Raw genomic sequence first — 25,070 nt, forward strand, 5'->3', positions numbered from 1 at the left:
AATAGCTTTCAACTCTTCATTATCAACTTGAGTCTCAGACCGTCCACGGGGCTTGTTCTGCAGATCGAAATTTCCAGAACGAAAACGTTGAAACCAAAAACGAACTGTGTTTTCTTTTGCAACACGACCGCCATACACATCATTCACCCTTCGAGTTGTTTCCGCAGCACTATTGCCACGGCGGAACTCGTACTCGTAAATAATGCGATATTTTAAGTTTTCCATTTTGTAAAATGAGTGACGCAAACAGAAAAAAACAGAAGAAAAAAAACAAATGAATGACAGTCATCGAACCACAAATACATGAGTCTATAGCTGTACAAATTTGAATTTGGAATTCCTTACCAAAGAGGAGAAATTCGTGATTAAAGTGGCCAGTACGAAAAACGCCAATTTCATATGTAAGGACCTAATATTTTTTCACAGAAGTTCACTTGATTTTTAATGAAGATGCGTAAATACTTCGTTTCGTAATTTTCAGAATTTTCATTAACAATTAATTCAAAATCAAATTTGAACTGCTGGCAATAAAATAATATTCCATGCGTACTGTAACGAGGTGCAAATTAACAGCATTTAGTCAGCCAAAAAGTATCGATCGTTGAATTTGATGAGGACTTTTTTAAGATAAATTCCTGTGTAAAAAAGTTGGTGCATTGTTGTCCGTCGAATTCTTAAACTGTGACAAAAAAGATATAGTAATGTTGTGAGGAAATGGAAAGTAAGTTGCTGCGTAATGCGAGGATGCGCGGACGCGACGCTATGCGATGCGATTTAGTGCGCTAGTGATGGAAACATAGTCGATAAATAATTAACTATATTTTGCCCCGGGAAAAAAAGGTAAGGTAGTTTTGATGCATAATTTATATGTAAGTCCATTGTTGGATATGCTGCCTTGCCTCTATAAGTAATATTCTATTAAGGCAAATCAAATTTTAATTATTTTTTTTTTGCAGCCAGCATTTAGTGAATGACTTATATTTTTTTTTTATATTTCGATTACATATTTTTTGTAATCATGTCAATTGAACGTCGTTACAATGTTGCAACAGTGAACTCTTTTTTCATTTCTAATACAAAGAAGGACACAAAAATCTGATTCCCATGTGTTTGAAGTCCGAATCGATTCATTCAGTTTAATCGATGTTTTTAAGTAGCTCACTACACTATGAAGCTAAAATTGGTAGATGTCAAATTTGACCTGTTAAATTGGTCCACCTATTCACTTAATCTGTAGTGTATTTGAAATAAATAATCCATAATAATCGCATTCATATTTATACACATCCCTAGTGGTCCGTACGTTTTATTTGGCTGCGCGTGCGTTGCAATGCGTAGTCGCGTAAACACTCCGTTGTTGCGAGCGACGCACGGCTGCAAGCCGCTACGCATAATGCGGTATTTCTCTGATATCATCGATTACTTTGAGAGGCTGAGACACATTGAATAGTGTAGAATTTGGTTATCATTTATGTGTGTTTGTCTCATTTTCACCTGCCAGTGTTCGTTTCTTCAAAAAAAAAAATATGTCGAAGAATTATTAAATAGTAAGGAGTTACCTAGTTACATCCTTTCAATGTTCATCATCGTCATTCTATAAACACTAGCTGTCATCCGCGACTCTGTTCGCGCGGCATTAAAAAAACTTTAAGTAGCCTTTGTTTTCTTCCAGACTATGTTCTACAACCGTGCCAAATTTCATAAAGATCCGTTGAGCCCTTCTGGAGATACCTTAAAAAAACATCCATCCATCCATCTAAACATTCGCATTTATAATATTAGTAAGATATATTTACTTTTAATGACGATGCTATCAGTACCTAAATGCAGCGAATAAGCTAACAGTCACTTTTTTGTAAGTAAAATGTTAATTTAAAAAAAAAAATAATTTAGTTATTATTCTAACATCCAAGCTTGTTATTTTATTAAGAATTTATTCACAACAATCAAACGTAGCTTTTTAGAAGATTTTTTTACTCAAGATTGGGTCTGACCATTCAATTCTTAAGAGTCAAAGCCATCCATTATAACTAGACCGTCGACGTGAAAATATTTTGTAAGTGAAATAGTAAATCAGTTCCATTTGAAGGGATCAAGTAAAATGGTCTCTGCGTAAATATCTACACGGTTTAACTGTATCGTATCAATTTGATACCGACACCCAAAAATGTTAGAAATTTTCGGAAGTAAAGAAATTCTTTGTCAGATAAACGTTTAGTAAAGTATATACTAGATTCTTGGTTTCGGTTAACAAAGTCTGATGTTAACAGTTGGTTTAATTTTCAGAAATGTGACAGAAGATCTAAAAATCAAAATATTTAAAATATTGTACCACAATTCTATGCCACAAATTTTACAATGTGGTACAATTCACTTTAGCACAGTTATTTCAATTTAGTTGTAGATGTGTTATCTTTTTCTTCTTTTGAACCACATGATGTCCGATACTGAAGATCGCTACGATGATCAGTCCTGTGCTACCCGCATCCAGGATAATCTCGCAACCTTGAGCAGATCATCGGTCCATCTTGCGGGTGGCCTGCCCGTGTCTATGTAAAATAAAATAGAACATTATATTTTCTCATAATTTTGTTGTATTTCTCACGCCATCTGTTAGAAAATAATAAAACTAGTAAGGTATAATGTATAATATTCTATATTCATAAATTTTACATTAAAATACATATTTTACAAATTATGACAAGCCTTCTTTTAGCGTTGTTATTTGTTCGTTTTAGACTTAAATCTAAAGAGGTTTTATTAGATTAATTTAATGTAAGTGGTGTTAATTACATTAGTAAAACATATTTCAATTGTTTTAATTCGAATTTCAAGTCAAATATAAATCCACTAGCAACTGTTCATTTATAATCGTCTTATATTTCGCGCATTTGTTTCCGTGAACACAAACAAGATTTTTGCTGGAGATATCTTAACGCGAGAAGTTTAACCTTTACCCAAATCGAGAAATAAATCCTTCCTTTCCTATTTCTTTGTAAAGCTTTGTTCATAATAAAAAGAAAAAAAATATATGTTTTCATTATAGTTTTACTACGTGCGTAAAGTTTTCTATGACAAATAAAAGAAATTAAATGTTAACTTCAATGTTAGTCGTTTTCAATTTATGTATATAAAGGTGTTTGTTTGTTTCGTACAGTCTGTGTACAAGACTACATCATATAGTTAAGTAAACCTTTATGTCAACTTATTAACAGAAACTGTAATGAAAATCTTTGATTACACACACTATTGACACTTAGAACTTTGCATAAAAAAACATAACGAAGGAAGTTTTAATACCTTTTAGGACAATGGCCAATCTTTAATTTACGATGCTTATGTACGTAGCTTTATAGCTTAGTGCCGCTGATCTCTAGTCCGGTAAATCTCGACTCGCCACGAGGCTACAAATTACGCGCAGTATCGGTGATGTGGCGGGTATCGGTTGCCATGGCAACGGGTCGTGAGAATCACAGGTCAGCGCAATGCAGGGCGACCCTTTGTTAAGCCCTCGCAATAAGAATTTTAATTCCATATCTCTTAATTTTACTAAATAATTTAGTTTTTTTTTTAATCTTTGATTTCTCTCGTTCAAGTTTGGTACAGATATAGTGGAAAAACTTTTTCAGTACATCACGTTTTTTTATACTTACGTGTGTTATACACATAACAGTTTTTTTAGGTTTTTTCTTGTTATTATAATAACCTGATTATTAAAATCGAACTGCATCTGTTGTATATTAAGATAGACACTTAACCGTTAATCTATCGCAGTTTATTAAGATTAATGTTTCGACAAGTATACTAGATTACTTATTTAAAGAAAAAGGTAATTTCTATTTTGTTTTTTATCTAAGATATTTACACATTTATTCTCATTTTTAATTAGTTAATGTCTTAGAAAAAAAATTATGTAATTACACTAAAATCTATATACCGGAAATGATGACAGAGTTCAATGACATCAATTGAAACCTGATCTCTGTATTTCATGAAAAAAATTAAAGAATAGCTTAAAGAGATCGCTTATTGTGCGCTACTGCAATGTAATAAGAGTAAAAGAGACAACTCACAATCACTTGACTCCGTTTCAATGTGGGTTGTGTTACCCAGTGACGCATGACCGCTGTTCTGTTTGAAGTGGAAGTGACAAACGGGGTAAGAACTATACTTATGTCGTTGTCCCACTCTTACTATTTTTTTACGACATGTTGACAACTTGATGACTATTGTTGTAGATTTATTAATAAGGTTTATTTTGTATGATATTAAGTGGACTATTTTTATTTCATATTATAATATTATAGTTGATAAATGTGTCACATATTGGTTGGGTAACGGAATAATAAATCTGTGAGAATGAAAGTATTTCATTTGTTTTCATAGAAATAAAATAACAATATTAATAATATATCGTACCTCTGAAAATAAACCTAATCAAAATTATCACTTTTTCATCCATAACTAAAAAAAAATTAAAGAATTAAGATCAAAAAGTTTAATGAGTTGGACTAATTTATTGATGAAAATGAGGAATATTTTTAAATGAATTGAAATGATTGAAAATGCCATATTTTTTTTCCCAAATTTTGTTTATTGAAACAATTTTCTAAACGCGTTGATGTCTTTATAACTAAAATTAGTTTTAAGTGACATGATGCTTCAACATAATATTGTTTTTTTTTTCATGTTTAAATACTCGATTGTATTTATTACAATTCAAATTATTTTATCATAGCTACAATAACTAATAACTTTAATCTCCGTGGATTCATCCCATTCATGAGGGGTCAGCGCACAAGGTTTTAAAAATCTTAATGTTTTGACTTAGTTTTTACACCGCCTGATTGTCGCCAATACGTTGGAGAAATAAATAAATAAAATAACTAACTACTTTATAACAGCTTAAGTATAACTTAAAATATGTAATATGAAAGATATGCCGACAATTTTTTTACAACATTAAAACATATACAGTTACAAAACATCTTAACAACACGTTCCACTCTCACAAGGGAATTATAATTTTTTATCTTATTATATCAATATAGAAAAAAGTGTTAAGTAGATCTGTCTTAACAAAAACCATCATTGATTCAACACGCTCCATAAAATACTAGCATTCATAATCCATCGGGTAATCCCGTTTCCAAAAAAACTTTGACTATTAAACGACAAGACCAAATTTTAAATACCAAGCGCATGCATTCCTCTCTGTCACATAAAAACGAACAATAAGTTCTAAAGTTGCTTGCTTGTGTGCTCGTTTTGTGTAAGCGTGTAAATTGAATCAGTATGCGATGACAAGTGCTGTGAGAAATGGTAGAATTTATTTAATATAATAGCAGCTTTGCCAGGTCCATTTCTCTATAGTCAAAGGGAAAAACGACAACGTTTCAAATGTCGAAATGAAAACAAAACACAGCTCAGCCATCAGTATCAGTCAAAGAGGGGGCTTGGAGGCGCGGACGCATATGTCTTGTCTTACTGTGAGAAACCTTCGAAACAACACATTGAAATGTACACCTATAGATATATTCAATATATTGTTATACTCATACTAACATAAGTGTTGTTATTTAAGTTTTTATAATATGTTGTCTTGTCTACATTTATAAATCAAATATGACAATAATTTAATTATAATTATTTAAAGGCTTTATAGATGTGTTATACGAATATACACCCAAAATCTTATCTTTGAGTTTTGTAATCAGAGAAACGTGTGTTAAAAATAATGAATAAAAGGTACACGGATTTATGAATGGGGCAAATGTTTTGGTTTTATCGTTAATTATGTAAAATTCATTAATTTTACAAACATAACTATGAGTTAGATTAGATAATATACATGAGAAATGAAATGAGATAGTGTAGAGAAATGATTTTGACTCCTTAAGGTATAATCATCATGTCAGAGCACAATGAAAACGTACTCACTCCCCTGATGAATCAGTTAGCTTGAATTGCGACATGCATTATCTAAATCTCGATTAGTGGTCGGTGTGGCTGAGTCCTAACACATCCTATACTAGAGTCGGAGGCTGAGCGAAGGTTCTACGGCACGAAAAGCGCGCGAACGCAGTGTGGCGCCGACGCCCGCGCGCACCACACGACCACACGGCCGCGCGTGCGCACACGCGCTGTCAAAATCGCGGGTGACAGTTCCGAATTTGAATACGGAACGCGGATTGGCCAGTATCTGTAAAATGGAACGGATGGTATCCAACCTCTTTGTTATCGACCTCACTTGACATCCCGATCCTTTCACAAACTTTTGTACGCGTCCGACGATGGTTTGAATAGATATTCAGTGACATTAGGCTTTGAATGTACATAATAAATGTGTTAGTGTACTGGATTCGAGTGCTAAACATTCTGTAAGGTCTGCTTAATTTTGTTTAGTTAGTTCAGTGGTTACAAGGGCGTGAAAATTGACTGCTTCGAAGTGTGAACTGAAAACGTGTAAACTGATATATTGTTTCTAATAAGAGTGCTCTCCTATTTGTTTTTGATAGTACAACGGATATTAAAATCAACTTTAAATATTAAGGTAAGAAGCAGAATCATTTCGATTTTATTTATGAATATTTCATGAGCCTTTTTTATTCATCAGTTGAAGGATAAGTCAATGTCAATAAATATAAGGCCAGTATTGAAGTCCGCAACAAAGTATGAACAATTGTTATTTATAGATATATTTTAAATAGATACTATTACTATTGTAAGTAAATACTATTAAGGCGTTATACATATTTTAATTATTTAAGATTTTTCGCTTTGTAAAATCTGTTTATTGTAATTTTTCAATTATATATATCTGTCGTAAGTATTACTATACCCCACCCATATACTCAATAGACATTTTATTTCTCAAAATATGCAAAATAAAATAAAATAATTTTCTATACCTCTAACTACTTATATTAAATTTCTGCGCACAATAACTGCGTAATTTGAACATTTGATAATATGTCAAAGTTGTCATCAATCATTTGCATGTCATCAACATCATGCATTCATTCAAATCATTATTCTTTTTTTAATATGTATTTGAGGCTAGCATTTTCGACTACGTAATTTTATATTTCTGTAATCAACTTGACATGACCTCTATTCGACATTCAATGACGATGAAGTAAAAAAAATATTTTAATTTGAACATTGTACATGAATAGATAAAATGTACGCAGTTTTTGGAAGAGAAATAATGATTGTAAAAATAAAGTCATAGTTTTAAAAGTTTATTTAATTACTGATTTTAAGAGTTTTAATAAACAGTTATTATTTTTTAATTATATGTCACACATAACGTTGTTAATACGAATTTTGATACAAAAAACTTCAAAACTGCCTTGACAACTATTGCATAAAACCATCCAATTTGACTAACCAAACTTCAACTAATTAGTTAGTCGTCTATAATTTTATGTCTACTTAGATTACACAGTATTATATCCTTTTATATTAGGGTTACTTTAATCTCTAAAAATAGATTAGTCAAACGGAACCGTTTATAAAAACATTTTTAAAAATAAATAACTATTAGTTATTATAAATTATTTATTATCAAACAATCCCTTGTCCCTACGGAGGGTCTACTGAGTAAGTACTATTCTTACTAAAAATGTATAAGATCAAAAATGTAATGTTGGAAATGTACTAAATAAAGATTAGTAAAGGCTCTGGCCATCATGCTAAGGGGAACATTTAGAGGGCGGCATAACGCCACCCAATAAACAAAAAAAAAACCATCCTAGCTTACCTTATTGCCACAATCTTACTTAATGTATATTATCCTTAAGAGGTTTTTAATCCTTTTTTGCATTTTTTATTGTGAAATATATAAAATCTAGGCGAATCATTGGTTAGTTTTTGTTACACTATCGCACTACTAAATACCATTGTCCTTTATTATTACTAAGAATATAAATGATTAAATGTTTGAATCAAACACAATGCTTTCGTAAGCTATACGTAAAGGTTAAGAAGCTCTGGGTACGCTCGGTTCTATACGAACTCTTGCAAAAACTCTTAACAACAAATAAACCGGTGCGTCATACATTTGACCTATTATAATTTGTTCTATGAAAAACTTCAAAGCGTTTTTTTGGAAATGTCAAATGTTTATCAATAAACCATTTCAATTAGATAAGCCTAACCCTATTTTGTTTTATAGTTTTATTATATAATTGTTTTCATTTGTTAATTTTAAGAAGATACTTTTTACATTATATGTCACTGGCAAGTCATGTATACCACAAGTTTTTAATTTACTCCGACAAATTGTAGACTTTTTTTATATCATAAGATGGCAAACGAGCAAACAACCACCTGAATTCGCCGCAATAGCGAGGCGACCGTTCACCATAGACATCCGCAAATGCAGATGCCTACTTAATCTAACAGATGCTTATTTAATCAACGGAGAAGGGGACGCACAGAAAGAGCATAAGACTTAGCAAATTGCTATCTATCAGATTTTTAAATCCACTGGATTCACAGTGTTAAAATACCAATGACAGCAGTCATTAGAATAGGTCAATTATATAGGGTTGGAAACCCATTCATGGATTACTTTTACAATTAACTTAATCCGGATAAAAGAGTTTGATTATGATTACATTTCGTTTAATAGTTAAAAGTAATATTTTATGGTATCCGCGTATTCTATGACGTCATTAATGATTTTTTTTAAATTTAAATTTAAAAGCATATCCGTTTTTATGCAAAAAAATTGAGGCATTCTTCTATGTTGAGATGAAATCATCAAGAGATGTCTCATGCGTTTATTTTCAAGGAATTTCACTCAGATTTAATTTGAAACCCATTTGTTAATAAATATCTTATGGGGGCGATTTCATCAAAGAATACTAAAATTTCTTACGACGTTACTCAAGCTATACCAGGAGTGGGATTATTATTCTGAGTCATTCATTTGTTTAGTTTTAAGATACAGTTGAATTTGTGTTGCGGTTGAGCTTTTACTTTTATTTTTCCAAGTATTTTTCGCTTCCCAATAACATGTACTGATCATGTTTGTCTGTAGACGCTCATTTACCGGTTGATGCGTTAGTTTGGTTTGATTTTGGTAGCCACCTTATCCTTTTCTTTTCTTTTTAAATGCATATCAGTATTGATTAGTATTAAACTAGTCATGGTTAGTTCGTTTGTAACAAATGTCAGATATCGCCCCGTGACCCCAAGTGTGTGGAGCGCAATTAAATTTCTTTGCTCCGAATACTGAGTCGCGCTCGCCTTTTTCGGAGAACTGGTTCCGTTTTCAATTTATCAACGCTTCATTTACGCGGAGTGGCCGCCGGCCGTGCGATTACTCCAGCTTCGGACTTTCGAGAGAAAATCTGTTAATTCTAATTTGGAATAACCTATTATCTATTCATAATATAAACGCTAGAGCTGTTTCTAAAATTATTTTTGGTTAATACAGGCTATACTTAGTCTATTCAAAATCTTACTACGATCACTTGGCAATGACGTCACAGCGTGTAATGATTCGTTTAGGTCTAAAGGGACTAAGGGACTAGGTTTGGGGATCCCTGGTCAGGGATCCCCAAACTAGTTCGGACAAGTGACCCCCTTTTCAAAAACGAACCGATTCCACAGTCCCCATAGCCAAATTATCTACTTTTAAAGTGCTTTAAGTTCAATATCAACCCCTTTGGGAATTCCTGGTTTAGAGTATTAAATATAAAGAAATACTTAAGATTTTGAACTCGAGCAGCGGGCAGTTTTAGAACTTTTTAACGAACAATATATCTGACATTAGACCGAGATACTCTGCAAAATGTACACATTAATAGAAACTAAATCAATATTATTTCAAACATTACTAATCACTCGCTTCCATGCCTTTGTGACTAACAGTTGTAGTATGCCAATCCGAAAAAAAAAACACTAACATTATAAATATTGAGATGAAAGCGCGTTGATCTTTTTAAAACAAAATGCCCGATGGAGCCCGTCCGGTATCCGTAAGCAAATATTTAAATTTCAATTCGAACGACGCATATCAATGGGGAGCCATAAGCCACCGGCTGCTTGTTTTATTTTTTTATTCCTCTTAAAGGCCGTAGTGGCCGCACTGAGACAATAAAGAAAAAGGCATAGAGGGGAAAAGAGGCTAAAAAGGAACAATTCGAAAACAGAATCTAGATTCGAAACACTGGCTGATTCGAGTCTGGGAACAAAAGGAGTACGCTCCCGCCTGACCGAGATCTTGGGCTACTCCGACGCATCTTGTTTGGTATTTTTTATTTGTAAGTGCATCTATACGATTCGTTTTTTCCAATCGTAAGACGTTCTATTGTCAGAAGCTACTTCGGATATAATTATGTCCAAGCTTCAATGTTGCTACTTAGGCATTTAAACATAGTAAATCATAGTATCCGAATTTTGGTATTAATTGAAAATTTCAATGGAATATAACTTAAGAAAAAGATGAAAAGGAGAAGTGGTTATATCGGAAAGTGACATATCTTTTTTCTGTATATAATCTCCTCCGCTTATTAAATGTAGGGAAAGCATCTGATACCTTCAACTATTAGCTGATATTTATGAGCTGCGGACACTCCACTCATCTGGTAAATATAATGGTATCTTTTGGTAAATACAAAAAAAGTAGAATTAAGTGATGGTAAATTCTTAATCGTCATTTTCTGTTTTTTTTTTTTAATAGTAATTTTTTTCGTTCTCCTAATGGCATCAAATGAGAGGAAGATTTTAATAATACTACACGGATCTATAAACACTAGTGAGAAGAAAAATAGCAATATAAAACTGTGTAAATGTTAATGCTTGATTCCAATCTAATATAATTACATTAGTAATAAACATTAAGACATTTACCCACGTAAAGTTAATATTAAAGATTAGATCATCGACGTAAATATTTGATATCGCACAAGGAAATTACATACAGGATTCGATTCCGTATTACTCATCTTATTTGTGACCTATTTATACAGACCTATTAATTATAGTGTAATTTAAAAGGTCAGAGTTATTAGAATGGTAAAACATGCGATCGAAACTCTATTATAGTTGTACAAAAAAGTGTGCGTAAACGAGCATTTTGCACGTTTTTAAATTAATATTTCTTGATAGAAAAATTATACGATGAATTTTTACTAAGTGCGGGTTTTAACATATTTTTCTCTCTCCTATCTGTCGTATTATTAGTGTTATAATAGTGGTTCTACTAGTTATGTATTGCTTTTTACACTAATTCTAGTCGACAATAATCTTATGAAAACTTATTTTTAGTCACCAAATTACGCGGGTAACTTTTGGAAGTGATATTATGTTGATTACAATATCTTTGTATTCAAAATTTAAATACCATCCATAGTATTATTTATTTGTCCCAAAAGGCCAGTAGTTAAACTTTATCGAAAATGAAAGTCAATTAACAACTACAGCCATCGGAATTCAAGCAGGTAACCGTGTCTAAGTAGTTAAACTCAACTCCAAATGCATAAAGTCATTATTATCAAACAGATGTACAAGACCACCTTAAATTTATTAATGAAATCTTGTAAAAACATATAAAAGTAGTAATAAATATAATCATCATTTTATGTAAAGGTAAAGCACTTGACTTAGAAACTGCGGGTCTTGGGTTCGATCCCGCCAAGAACTAATGTGTGTTTAAATTTTCTATTTACATATATACATTTATCAGAAGTTTTTACTATGAAAGAAAACATTGTGATGCAAACTTCACATATCTGCGAAGAAATTCAAAGATATGTGAGCCAAAACACACTGAGCCAGTGTAGTTGACTAAGGCCTAGTCACCCCTAACTTAGAGTAGACTGAGCCTTTCAGTGGGTACGTACTATTGTAAGCTAATGATAGGGAATATGTAGTTATAAATTTCTTTATCTAAAAAAAGAACAAATGGCTGGGTATTCTAGATTTTCCTATTTCTTCTGTAATAATTACTGCCACAGCATAAAATTACTATCACATTTAGACTTTTAAAATGGTCACTAAGCCATCCTTAGGGTATATTTCGTATAAGAAGTCAACACTAAAGTGCTGCAAAACCATTAAACGGTTCTGAATACGGCAGTTAAAGACAAGAAAAAGTATAAATAAAAATTAAGTTACATTGTGGTCACAAATTCCTTTTAAGGTTTATGATAACGGTAGTCAAAATATCAATATTTACCCTACATTTTTAACGCGCACATTAGCATGTTTTGTCGAAAGGACCAGGGTAGGGTGCGGTGGTAAGTAGCGGGGGAATTAGCACCGACAATTAACACCTTCTTACAGGGTAGGCCCAGGTGGTCTTTGTTTAACAAGGTACATTTTTACCTTTTACGTTCGTCATTTAGTACCTTCCGAACGGATATAATATATTCAGTAATGACACGGACAAAAGACACATGAATATATTTTATTTTTAAAGACTTGTGGAATAAATTAACTTAACTTGTCATATGCCATTAATAAAATAAATAATGGACCTAAGTTTAGACATTTGGATTCTATAGTACAACTCAGTTTGTTTATAACTTCACTGTGTATGTTAAGATATGACGTCATATTGTACACTAAACAAATCGTTGATAATATTGCTGACAATTAATAACTATACTTAGACTAGATCGATTACAAAATGATACTGTTAATACCGATCTTATTTTTAAAACACCCGCAACTGTGCCAGCGCAGAATTAAAAAGGCCTATATGACCGCGTGTATCAGCTACCTTCCCATCAAGACCAGACAAAATCAGAGATATCATTCCGGAGATATCCAGAACAAACAAGGCTTTACGGATATGTCTATATTATGTCTGTTAGATAAACATAAATAATAAAACTGCTTTGGCATTGTCAAAGCAAATACATCATGTGTACAAAATGTGTGTTTTTTAACATTTAGACACTTAAATTTTAAAGTATATAAAATACCGCATCCATATTTTTCACTCAATTCTACGCTCTATGTATCACGGCCCAAATAAGAACATTACAGCCTACCAGAACTAATGTACTTGGCCTTATCATAATTTGAATCGACGTTCTGGATGAGTTTTAGATGACAAACTTATATTTTCTTATACGGTTATTAATTTTTACCGCGTAACTGTATCGAGAGAGCGTCACTGTCTTTTGTGATCATCAAACGGTTAAATGATGTTGGTTCAGTCACCCTTTGTTGGATTAACAAATATGAGGTTAGAAATTTGATACTTGATCTTTTGTCGCGTAAAATAAAAGGAAATTGTAATACAATTTATCTTACACAAGTAGATGCTTGCAACTTCGTTCACATGACTTTAGAAAAAAATTGGCAATAGATATAGAATTTTTAAAATCGGTAATTTAGTAGCCTATTAAATGCAAACAGACAAACAATCAAATCAGAAAATAATAATAATAAATTTTATTTATTTCAATACACAATTGTTACAATTGTGTATTGAATTGAACAACCTAAAATTTGTTACAAACAAATTTTAGGTTGAGGCACCCTTTTAAGTAAGTACATACTTGTGTCAGGATGCCCCGTTCTTCCATAACATATGAAATTTTATACATTTTTATTCTGTTACGTTTCGTTATGACTTAGACTAATACATTGCATGTGTGTTTAAATAATCAGTACTCTTTATAATATTAGTAGTATGGATAAAAATGATCAACTGTAAGCTTGGTATCTCTTTTTCTAAACTTCATCAATTTTGTAGCAATTGTAGCATTTTAATAAACGCATGCAATCCTATGAATAGGTCTCAATCTGTATAATACACGGAAACACCTACTAATTAAGCTTAACGTTTAGTAATCTTAGTGTTTGAATTTAACTTTAGAAGGGTATGTAATTTAGGTATTAATTAATTTAGAAAACAGGGTGTTTAAATCAGCAAGAAATACAATAACTCCGGCGCGGTTTAAACAATTAATTTCACCACTCGCAGCGTTGGTTTATCAATGTCATCAAAGACCATACACCAAGGGTCATCGACGTATTTTACTTTAAACCTATTGTTCGAAATGCAACCTAACTAACCATATAAAAGTCACGGTTCCTTCCATATTGGCATATTGGAAACCTTACATGGTCGGAACCTAATGACCTACGACATTTCAACCGGTAGCTTTGTCCTTTTCAGATCCAGTAGGTGGGAAACGTACGAAAGATAGACTATAATACAATATCGATTCGTTTTGTACGATTTGCAAGTGGCTAGGATTCGGTATACGTTGTAGTTTCTCATATTGTTCCTTTACTAGCGCTTTGTTGATGCTATTTTTTGTTTTCTTCACGAATGATAAATTTTCCGATGGGATTACTTTGATATGTTAAGGTGGGTATAGACTAGCATTACTTGTAACAGAACAACGAGCCGCTCTATAATATGTTCTAGTATATCACCCTTTCACGAACCAGACGTGCTTCGAAAACTATGCTTTTACCTCTATTATACCATTTTTAAGAACGTTGCATTACATAGAAATGCTTGAGAAAATGCTCTAGTGTAAATTCACCTTTAAAGATAGTTAAGGAGAAAGTTTTTTGATTGCGATCTTAGACTATATGACATTAAAAGAAAAATCTGAATAAACCTCCTTTGTAATCAACGACATCTGTCGTCGAACAACAGAAATCCTGAAACTATTCCGAAATTACTGAGCTCATGACCTTGTATAAAAGGTTACTATGTTATACTATACAACCATAAAACTTTATTCATTGAGTTACATTACTTACAATAAAAAAACTGAAACGATTCATTAATTTCCAAAACGGCTTGTTATCGATAATCTTGTGTCAATAAACGAATAAAAAAATGGCCAAAATGTGCCCAATTACCGGACCAAAAGTGGACGTAATGACTCTGAGTAAACGCCCTAAGTATACTTAGAATAAAATCAATGTTAAATACTTGATCACAGTTATTTAAGCGTCCGAAAACATGTCGTAGTTAAAAGATACATATATGTTAAGAGATACATCGATAAATTACATGTTCATAATGTATTTTGATAGATAATGGTCGTTGTTAGCTCTTAGACTAATTTGCATAATGAAAGAAAGAACGTCTTTTTTGAAGTTTAAATAATCATGATTAGATATTTCCCACGTAATATTATACTCAAAAGAAATGATGATATGTTGTCTTCAGCTTATTTAAATCTCCATCGAGGATCTCACGCGTATACTCTATAATATTTTCCCTCACTCTCAATATTTTCCTTTATTGCAAGACATTAAGTACTAGCCTATAAGTAATATATACACGCAAAATACGCGCTAGCCGTGGAGTTGCGGAAAACGAGCCCTTACAACTAACTAACTAAGTAATATATAGCCTATGTCTCCCAGGAGTAGTTAGCTTCCCAGCAGTGAAATAATTTTTCAAATCGGTTAAGTAGTTTCGGAGGTCACACAAGGTTTAGTCATAACATACATGTATGAGTTGTATGATAAATAAACAGTTCAGTAGCTCGTTAAATCAATAACACCAATATTAATGTGAAATGAATTATCTATAACTAGCTTTTACCCGCGACTCCGTCCGCGCGGAATAAAAAATAGAAAACGGGGTAAAAATTATCCTATGTCCGTTTCCTGGTTCTAAGCTACCTCCCCATCAATTTTCAGCTAAATCGGTTCGACCGATCTTGAGTTATAAATAGTGTAACTAACACGACTTTCTTTTATATATATAGATAACTAGCTTTTACCCGCGACCTCGTCCGCACGGAATAAAAAAATAGAAAACGGGGTAAAAATTATCCTATGTCCGTTTCCTGGTTCTAAGCTACCTGCCCACCAATTTTCAGTCAAATCGATTCAGCCGTTCTTGAGTTATAAATAGTGTAACTAACACGACTTTCTTTTATATATACAGAAGATAATATAGGTGGGTCTGTATGTATTATCGATAGAAGTCATATTTCGTACAAATGGTTTATCTGAATTGTTTATAACGTCTATCCATAAATCCGCGTTTGTTCCGTGCTATATCCTGGATCGATTTTGACAGGACTCTAACTGGAAGGTAGCTGTAGATAGCTGGACATGTTATAGGCCTATTTTATTTTTTTTAATTCTGCGCTGGCAATGTCAAGAGTGACCGTTTGTCTACAATCATAATACGTTAATACATTCCTATAAATTATTTTAAAATGGCCATGGACATGGTTATGCTCAGAATTCTGATTAAAAAAAAGATAAACTTAACAATACTAAGTTAACTATAGTCAAAATGATATTCATGCAACCAGTACTTTATATAAAAAAGAACAGATATATACAGATTATGTTAAAATTAATGAATTATACAAATCGGCAGTAAAAAAATATCTTTTTACACTATTCGGTACCAAAAAATTAGATAAATAGGTTGTGATCAGTTATTGTCTGGTTAATATTTTTTTCTAAAGAAACTATCGTAATATTTATTTTATTTGTAAGAATTTTGACTTTAAAAGTTCTTTGATCTGATAGACGCCACTTTGTGATATATAGAGGTTATCAAATAATCACCTCATTATGCTAAATACGACAGGTTTTGCCACATCTAAAAGATTCATAGCTCTTAACGGCCAAACGTGATTGAAAATTTCAATCAATCGTTTAGTTCTTTTATTGCCTACTTGTTTCTGATTTGTCGAGCCACAACGGCAGTAGCTTGTTAGCATTTTTACGACCAAAATTGTCGATCATTCCGACGCCTGTGTTTGGATTACCAAATGCGTTTCGACGAGTTATTTAGTGCCACGCCTATACCCTTTTAAAGCGCTTCGGTTATGCTTGCGGTTGGCTCAGTTCTTACATTGGTCTGATACACTATTAGTATGAGTTTCATAACAAAATTATGACTGTTTAGGAATAGTAGCACCTACCTTATACGGATGTATAGATAACTCGATATCATTGCTTTGAAAACTTAGTGAATATATTATGAAGTATCTACAAAATTCTTGGACCTGTCTTTAATTAAGCATACAAATAAATCCGTTAGATTTTTTTGTAATTTATCCCTATTCGGATTCTCGGCTACAAAACATTCTCTCTACGCCCTCTTCCCTTGGGTTTAGGTGTTAGTGTTAATATTTTTTTATCTTTTCAGTTGGTGGAGTCACTGTGAGTGTGGGAAGAGAGGGTACGAATGATGCCCGCTGCGGAGCGGGACGTCGTCGACAGCGAGTCTCTGATTAGCCAACATGTTCACAAGGTTTGTATACAAAAACTTTTGTTAGTTTCTCTAATTGATGGTTCCATCTGTGTAAAAAACAGTAATTAACAAGAAATATGTGTTTTATACACCTGTTATACTACAAAAACATATTTTATATTAAAAACTAGCATACGAGCAAGCGTCCACAGGTGCCCATAGACATGGACAATTGCAGATGCGCTACCAACGTTTAAATCAACGGAGGAGGCGACGTAGAAAAAGAATATTTCCCCTTCTTACGCGTCATCTCCTCCATCAAATCAACTTCCCCTTCCCATCCTTACTTATAAGAAAAGCGTGGGAAAGGAAAGAGGACTAAAATTAGGCCTCCAGAAAAGAGTTTCAAAACTGTTTAAACTGTAAATGGGGACGTTGAAAGTATCATACATACTCCATGTATAATATTAAAAACTTGAGAGGTGTGTTGGGACACCCGGATGGAACGAAGTTCCTTTCAATTAATTATTGAAGGAACCAATGTTTATTCTATGAATAAAAAACTTAAGTCTTCACAAGAAGTACATTTCATTTCTATGAATTTTCGTTATATATTGTCACGTCGTTGCCATGGTGAAGTAGCGCTCATTCGTCTATAGCAAAAAGTGTCGTGACAACTTTTCGTAAGAATTTTTCCGTCTAGCCCCCTTTCACAACGCGCGATAAGGAACTTCGTTCCAAAACCTAATACCTTTTATTTATAAACGATTTAAAAACGACAATTCTCTATATTAAGAAGAGTAATGGCACCAAACAGTTTTTATTTTAAAATTGCGTAATATTTCATAATTTATCCCTATTTAAAACTTCATTAATTCATCTCACAACTTTCATGATTATCATTGAATCATGAACAGGTGACAAAATATCTTATAACATCGTGATAGACCCATTTGATGGTTTTCTTACTGTTATACTACACTGTTCATACGTCACGTCACGATAAATTAAATGGATCGTGATCAAGGAACACATTTACACGAGACACCGTTAGCTTCTGTTAAGTTCTAATTTACATATTGTTTTACGACGAAATTTGATGAAATTTCAATAGAATCGAACGTAACACGTCACGTTACGAGAAACTCGTGACTATTATTGCTAAATAAACATCGATTTGTTTGTTTTTTTCATCTTGAATCAGACGTGTATTTTATTAAATATCAGTAACGTATGACAAAATAAGAATTTATTTATTTATTCAAGCCCAACCACAACATATATATAACACACTTACAACTTATGAATTAAACAGTAATAGACCTTATACATATGAAAATATTAGTGTACATAACGTTTACGATAGTATTTGTTCCAGTAGTAGTTTAACTTATTTGAAATTATTATAAAATGGCACTATTTTATAGCTATGTAATTATTCTATTGATTAAGCATACAGTAATTAGTTGTAATAATTTTTTGAAAGAGTTAAAGTTTTAATTCTTTGTCCAAAATAAACAAGATCTCTGATTTTTCGAAGAAAATAACAAAGTAAAGATATGACAATAAATTTCTGTTATTTTAGGTATTGATAAAGTGAATTAAAAATTACAACTTCTTTCACAAGAATATTCAACATGAAAAGTTATTTCAGAAGACTTGAGAGATTAAAGTGTGACGCAAATCGTGACATTATATTGCAATTTTTTCACACATGTATTTCCAGATATATAGGTGCCTAGTAGATTTATTAATTTCATTTCATAGTTATGTATACATAGCTTATTTCGTCCGGTGGTAAGTATCCTAATGAATGACGTAGCAAGTACGTGTACGTTCATCTGACGTAGATGTGTTAACTTTATTTTGTTACCATGTTTTCTAATGAAATATATTACACAGTGTGTAAATTGTTGGAGTTGTTTACTGACTTTTTATAGAAGACTAGAAGAAATAGTCCTGCGTGGCAAAATAGTGTAAATATCTTTCGAGTCCAGAAGATTTGCCAATCGCCTACTGTCGTCACGTGATAACTGAAGGTACGACAAAACCTTCTGCACGTGGCTTATGATGTCAACAGTATTAATAATCAACGTAACGTTATAATTCCAAAATGTAATCTTTTATATCGGATATGTAGGGGGGAGTACAGAAGAGATTCTGTCTTAACGTATTATTTTTTATATTAAAAGGTGGCGAACGAACTTTATGCCACCTGAATTCGCCGAAACAGTGAAGCGACCAAATGTAGATGCGTTGCCTACTTTTAACCAACGGGGACGTATACAAAGAGAATATTTCCTATGCGACCCTTCCTCCATCAAACTGCCATCCCCCATCAGATCCTCTCCTTATAAGAATAGGGTGGGAAGGGGAAGAGAACTTAAATTAGGCTTCCGGCACCACATTCATCAGACGAAACCCGGAACTACTTTCACTTCACGCTTGTCTTTTGTGAGGTCGTTGTATTGCACCGGGCGAGCTGACCACTTCGACAGATGGTGTTGTTGCTGTCGTCTACCACTATAGATAATATTTGAAATATTAAATTATTTGTATTAGGCTATATTAATAGACCTAGTTAAACATAATAAAATTATTCTAACAGGGTACTGTAAAAAATATAACTCAACATTCCACTTTACATGAAAAACGCCGACGCGATTCTTGCTAATTTATCCTTGTGTACGTTTCATATTAAGAAATGTACCGGATAGTTGACACTCTATATTAGTCGGTTACGTTTTGGCGCCATTACTACGTCACATATGTATTTAAATTATTAGTTAATAGCAAATAAAAAAGAAATCTGTTTTTACGAGATAACCGAAGTAGAAGGTGTAGCGACACACCTATTTATGCTAACGTAAGGAATACGTTTATAACATCTCACTGAATAAGATTCATAGAAATCTTACTAATATTATAAATGCGAATGTTTAAATGGATGGATAGATGGAGGTTTGATTGAAGATATTTCCGGAATGGCTTAACGAAACTGGATGAAATTTGGCACAGATGTAGAACATAGTGTGGAAGAACACATAGGATACTTATTATTTTTTTTTTAATTCCGCACGGACGGAGTCGCGGGCGTCAACTAGTACTACATAATACAAGAATATTTTCTTTAACATTGCTCATACTAATCCAACATCCAACGTATAAAATTTTAATGAAAGCGAGCATTATAACTACGTTCCATACATAACTCAAATTGTCTTCGTCTGTTTTTTGTTAGCCACAAGCCACTCAAAATAACGTAATGCGCGTAAGAACATTACGAGGTAAAGGTGAGGTCACACTAAATGTTTTATGCCATTTAAAAAATATATATAGTAAAACTTTATCAATCAAATTTTTGCACTATTCGTGAACATTAAATGGAAGCATAATTTTCAAGATTAACGAAAATTGCAAATTAGGTTCTGTGATCAAAGTTGTCGTTTATTAAATAAGTATGCTTGCTCTATAAAATAAAAAGATAACCCAAAATAATTTTTACATTTCAAGCTGTGGGTAAAGACAGCTGTGATACTTATTTTCATATTGTTGTCTCTTTTTTATTCAAGTGATGACATTATTTATATGTCAATGTCACTGCAGTCGAAATTGACAGTAAAGACATTTAGGACGTATATTTTTTTTAATAGTGTGTACACAGTCTTAAATCTCTTACATTTAATGTGAGCTATTTATATAGGTGATGAGGTGACTTGCTCTTATTCCAAAACTAATATGCTGACAGGTATTTTATCATAGCATTCCGAAATTATACCGGACGACAACCATTATAGAAAGTAACGGAAAAAATCACTTTAGTTGACTCTCTTGTTAACGCATAAAATAATCTTTTTTGGCGTGTTTCGTTGATTATTTGAGTTCATTGAACTTAACTCTATAATGGTTATGATAAAATTTGAGATATAACAACTAAATATCTGCTTGGAAATTAAATTTACAAAATAACCAGAGCCAGTGTTTTCAAAGAATTCTAGGGGAATTAATAAATTATATAATAAATATTTATAATTTTTTTAATGTACTAAAGATCTCTAATTCATTTAAAGGATTGTGAAGTTTAAAGGAGAATTTACAAGAATTGTTTTATTTTACGACATTTTTATATTGTGATTGAAACTTCTCTAATTTTTATTTAAATCAATTTTAAGATCACTTAGCAAATTTTAAAATAAAGTCTGGCCAAAACGTATTTTATATCACTCATTAAATATTAAATAAAATATATTTAAAAAACCTAAACCGAGTTCGATTTCGATGTATTCGAAGCTTTCACAATCGATTTGATTTCTATTAGCGCAGCAGTAATCTAACATCGATTCTTCACGTCGCCGTCGCGCCGTTAATGCGTCGTGCCGAGTTGCGTCACTGCACCATTAATCATACACCTACTGGTACAAATAAGTGTACAATCAGATGTCGCATGGCATTTAATTCAGGCACGTGGACAGACGTCGATGGGGCATTTGATAGCGGCCCAACGACATAAGCCGATCATCTTGCGCAGGTTTGTTTGCCGCTATATTCAATGTACAGTCGGCCAAATAACTGTTAATTGTTTCATTACACTAAAATCTCTAGGTGTAGCTAAAATAAGTGCTGTTATATATATTACATAATAGTTAAATAACTTTCTGGAAACAAGTGTTAGGCTCATTCTGTTTGAAATTTTAAAATATCAATATTTAATGTACAGTTCTTAAAAAATGTGATACCGTGAGTTTATCATTCCACGCAAATAAAATAATGACTATTCAATGTTATCAAACTCAAAAGAAACTATATTGGTGTTCCCGCTGCTCGTTTGCCCCCTTCTCTTATAAAAAAAAAATAATTATTAAAATATTAGGTTAAATTAGTATTTCAGTTTATACGACACTTTTGTTCTAGACTGTACCGTACTAAAACCGTCAGAGCGTGGACAAAATGTGAGACATCTTCGACGTCCAGATGACAGCGGTGCGACCGGGATGTTGTGACATCCTGTGTGATAATGACCGCGCTCCATCTAATTAAGCTATTGTAATTCGGATTAACATATTATGCCACATTATTATACATATTAAGCCATGTATGGGACCTGCGCAGGGGAAGGGGGAAAGAATTTGCCGGAAAAGGGGGGAGTAAAGGAAGGAGAATTAATCTCTTTCTGTGCGTCCTCTCCTCCATCGATTTAAGGTAGGCAACGAATCCGCAATTGCGAATGTCTATGGGCAGCAGTCGCTTCGCTATTTTGGCGAATCTAGGTGGCCGCTTGCACCTTTCCCTTCTTATAACATCAAAAATACGTGGATATTATTATGCCTTAGTAAATATTAAGTTATACGACACTAATTCAATGAAAGATGCTGTAACTGAGCAAATCAGTTATGTCTAGATTTGGCTATATTAGACCACCTTACTCAGATGTTTAATGGTAAGATAAGTAGCATCTACGCGTCTGTATTAGTGACTATGAAACGATTCTGAGTACGTCAGGTAGTATAAAAAGCGTAATCATTCGTTTATTCTTAATCCACTTTTGATACGAACTCTTTAGCAATCTAATAAACATGAACTCTATTTGACTTATGTAAGTGATTGTATTTTACAATAGATGTTTTTATAACGAATTCGTCTTCACCTGACCTTTATTCGTTAATACTAAAAAATATCTAACATTAAGATCAACTAGTTTTAACTCTATACATTATGTAAGAAAAAAATGTAATATTTTTCTATAGATTTATTAAACGCGTTTCAGATCTCAAATGACTTTATTGTATGCAGTCTCAACCGTATACAGGTAGAAGCCTTGACTTTCAATTTCACCATTTGATTTATTTTTCAAAACATTTACTCTTTGCTTTTTAACTTTTTAATCACATGTAGTATTATTGGGTCATCTTAATGTTACTAATATCATAAAATAAAAAGTTTGGATGTACGGATGAATGGCGAACGGTTGCATGAATCTCGCTGAAATTCAGCATAGACGTAGAACCTAGTCTGGAAGAAAACATACGCTACTAAATAAGTTTTATTTAAATTCCGCGCTCACGGAGTCGTGGGCGATATCTAGTAAATAAACATAAATTATGAGGAAAGTATGTACTATAAAATTTAATCATGATATAAAGCAATGTTTATAATGATAACGATTTTACTTGATATTGTAAGTAGTGTAAAAAAAACCATTGTTACTAATAGTTCTTTGCAATGCATTTAAAAAAATAACTTAATAAAAATCATGCGAATTTGCTATTGAACACTAATTTATTTACTGATTATAATTATTCTGTATTTTTATAACAAAGTTCTTTTTGTTGTCTATACTCTTATGTACATCGCTTAGATAAACTAGAAGTTAATTCGAAGCACTCTAATCCAATCATAAAGTTACGAAAGCAGAGCGCATCCCATCTTCGCTGACAGCGGAAAATACACAATTAACAGACTCATGCGTATTACCTTAATGGATTTATGTACTTATTGATACATCAATCAAGGCCGGCTTACGTTCCATGCGTTTAATTGATAGATCCATTTCTAGCAAGCCAACTGAGTCTACGAGTACGTCGAGCTTTTTAAAGCTTTTTGTTCTACCGACTTTTGTTTTATTGTTCTTAATGATGAAATTAATAATATAATGATATCATTCCTCGTCTATATTTAAATATTTAATTGATTTACTGAACTTGAAGTGATCTTCTTTGTATTATAATAAAATAATCCGAACCTATTTCTACTTTGATTCTCATAGTTTGTGTTATTAAAGAATGTAAATTTTTTTTCTATATAAATACTTAGTATAAAAATAAAATTTAACAAAAAGCACTACGCGATAGAGAAATGTCGAATTTTCTTGATTATTCTTGTCTGCAGTTTAATAGATTCATTAAAACTAAATAAAACACGAATTAAAATCGTAAAAATAAAATAATTTATTCTAGTATAAGCTAGGTGTGAAGCCATTTGCAGATAGCGTCCCGTTCCCACGGCTGCGGTGCGACTATAAATTATTATCGGGATCCAATAACAGTGAGTATATTAAATCACAGTTCCGGCTCGCAGTACATCGTTTGATTCATATTTAAATAGAGTGTACATTGACGTACTGGTAACAAAGATATACTAGTTGCTTGCGTTGTATAAAGTTTTACTTTAATTGACATGTTCACACTGCCTATTTCCCTATAGTCAGCACAGTATGTACTGCTCTTCCATTCATCTTATAAGCCGTTTAACTAATAATTAAATTAAAAATTGTTGTTAATAACTTACAGTACTTGTTTTGAATTAAATTCTAACCTTTAATACAACGATAAAAGGTTTATAATTACATAACAAGGTTTAAAAAAATCAAATCTATTTTAATGTCGTCCATAATTGTTATAAAAGCACTACAACGCATTGTTATCCACATAAATCTTTTCCACGTCTTGCCTGACAATATATATTTATTGAAACTTGTACTTTATTACATTCGAGTTAAGATTTAAATTTGTATCGATCGTTTATAACTTAAAATGCTTTGTAAACCCAATCTCATTGCCCTTGTAGATTTGCCAAACGAATCGTTTGCGTAATTAGCCATTAGTACGGAAAGATAAATGAATTGTCAAACGGTTCTTACAATTTAGGTCAAAGGCCAATATGTAATACTTGATATATGAGTATGTACTAGCTTTCATTATGTTACAACAAACTTTTAAGTACCCAATACATACAAGGTTATTTCAACTACATTACTAAAAATTTACCTCGACTGCGGACGGGTTTTTCAGCCAAAAGTGGACATAAAAATCGCATCTTATTAAAAATATGATATTTTAAATTAGACTAACTTTCACACAGTTATAGTAAGGCCATTAAAATCCATTCGTTAGTTTTCGAGTTAATCCTAAAT

General features: G+C 32.4%; 1 protein-coding gene across 2 annotated transcripts in view; it reads left to right on the plus strand.

The window, feature by feature from the left end:
• The first annotated feature begins 6,066 nt into the window (after positions 1–6,066).
• The window catches only part of LOC106707720 (hypoxia-inducible factor 1-alpha), a 116,037-nt gene continuing 97,033 nt past the window's right edge, over positions 6,067–25,070 (plus strand). The window contains exons 1-2 of one of the 2 annotated variants that reach the window (XM_014499129.2): positions 6,067–6,553; positions 17,117–17,221. In XM_014499129.2, coding sequence (XP_014354615.2) covers positions 17,156–17,221 — 66 coding nt within the window. In that variant the 5' untranslated portion in view covers positions 6,067–6,553; positions 17,117–17,155. Of the gene's footprint in view, positions 6,554–17,116; positions 17,222–25,070 lie in introns of those variants that run through there. The other variant, XM_014499130.2, reaches the window with a different exon arrangement.

The sequence above is a fragment of the Papilio machaon genome, chromosome 18 (genome assembly GCF_912999745.1).
Source record: "Papilio machaon chromosome 18, ilPapMach1.1, whole genome shotgun sequence".
NCBI lineage: Eukaryota > Metazoa > Arthropoda > Insecta > Lepidoptera > Papilionidae > Papilio > Papilio machaon.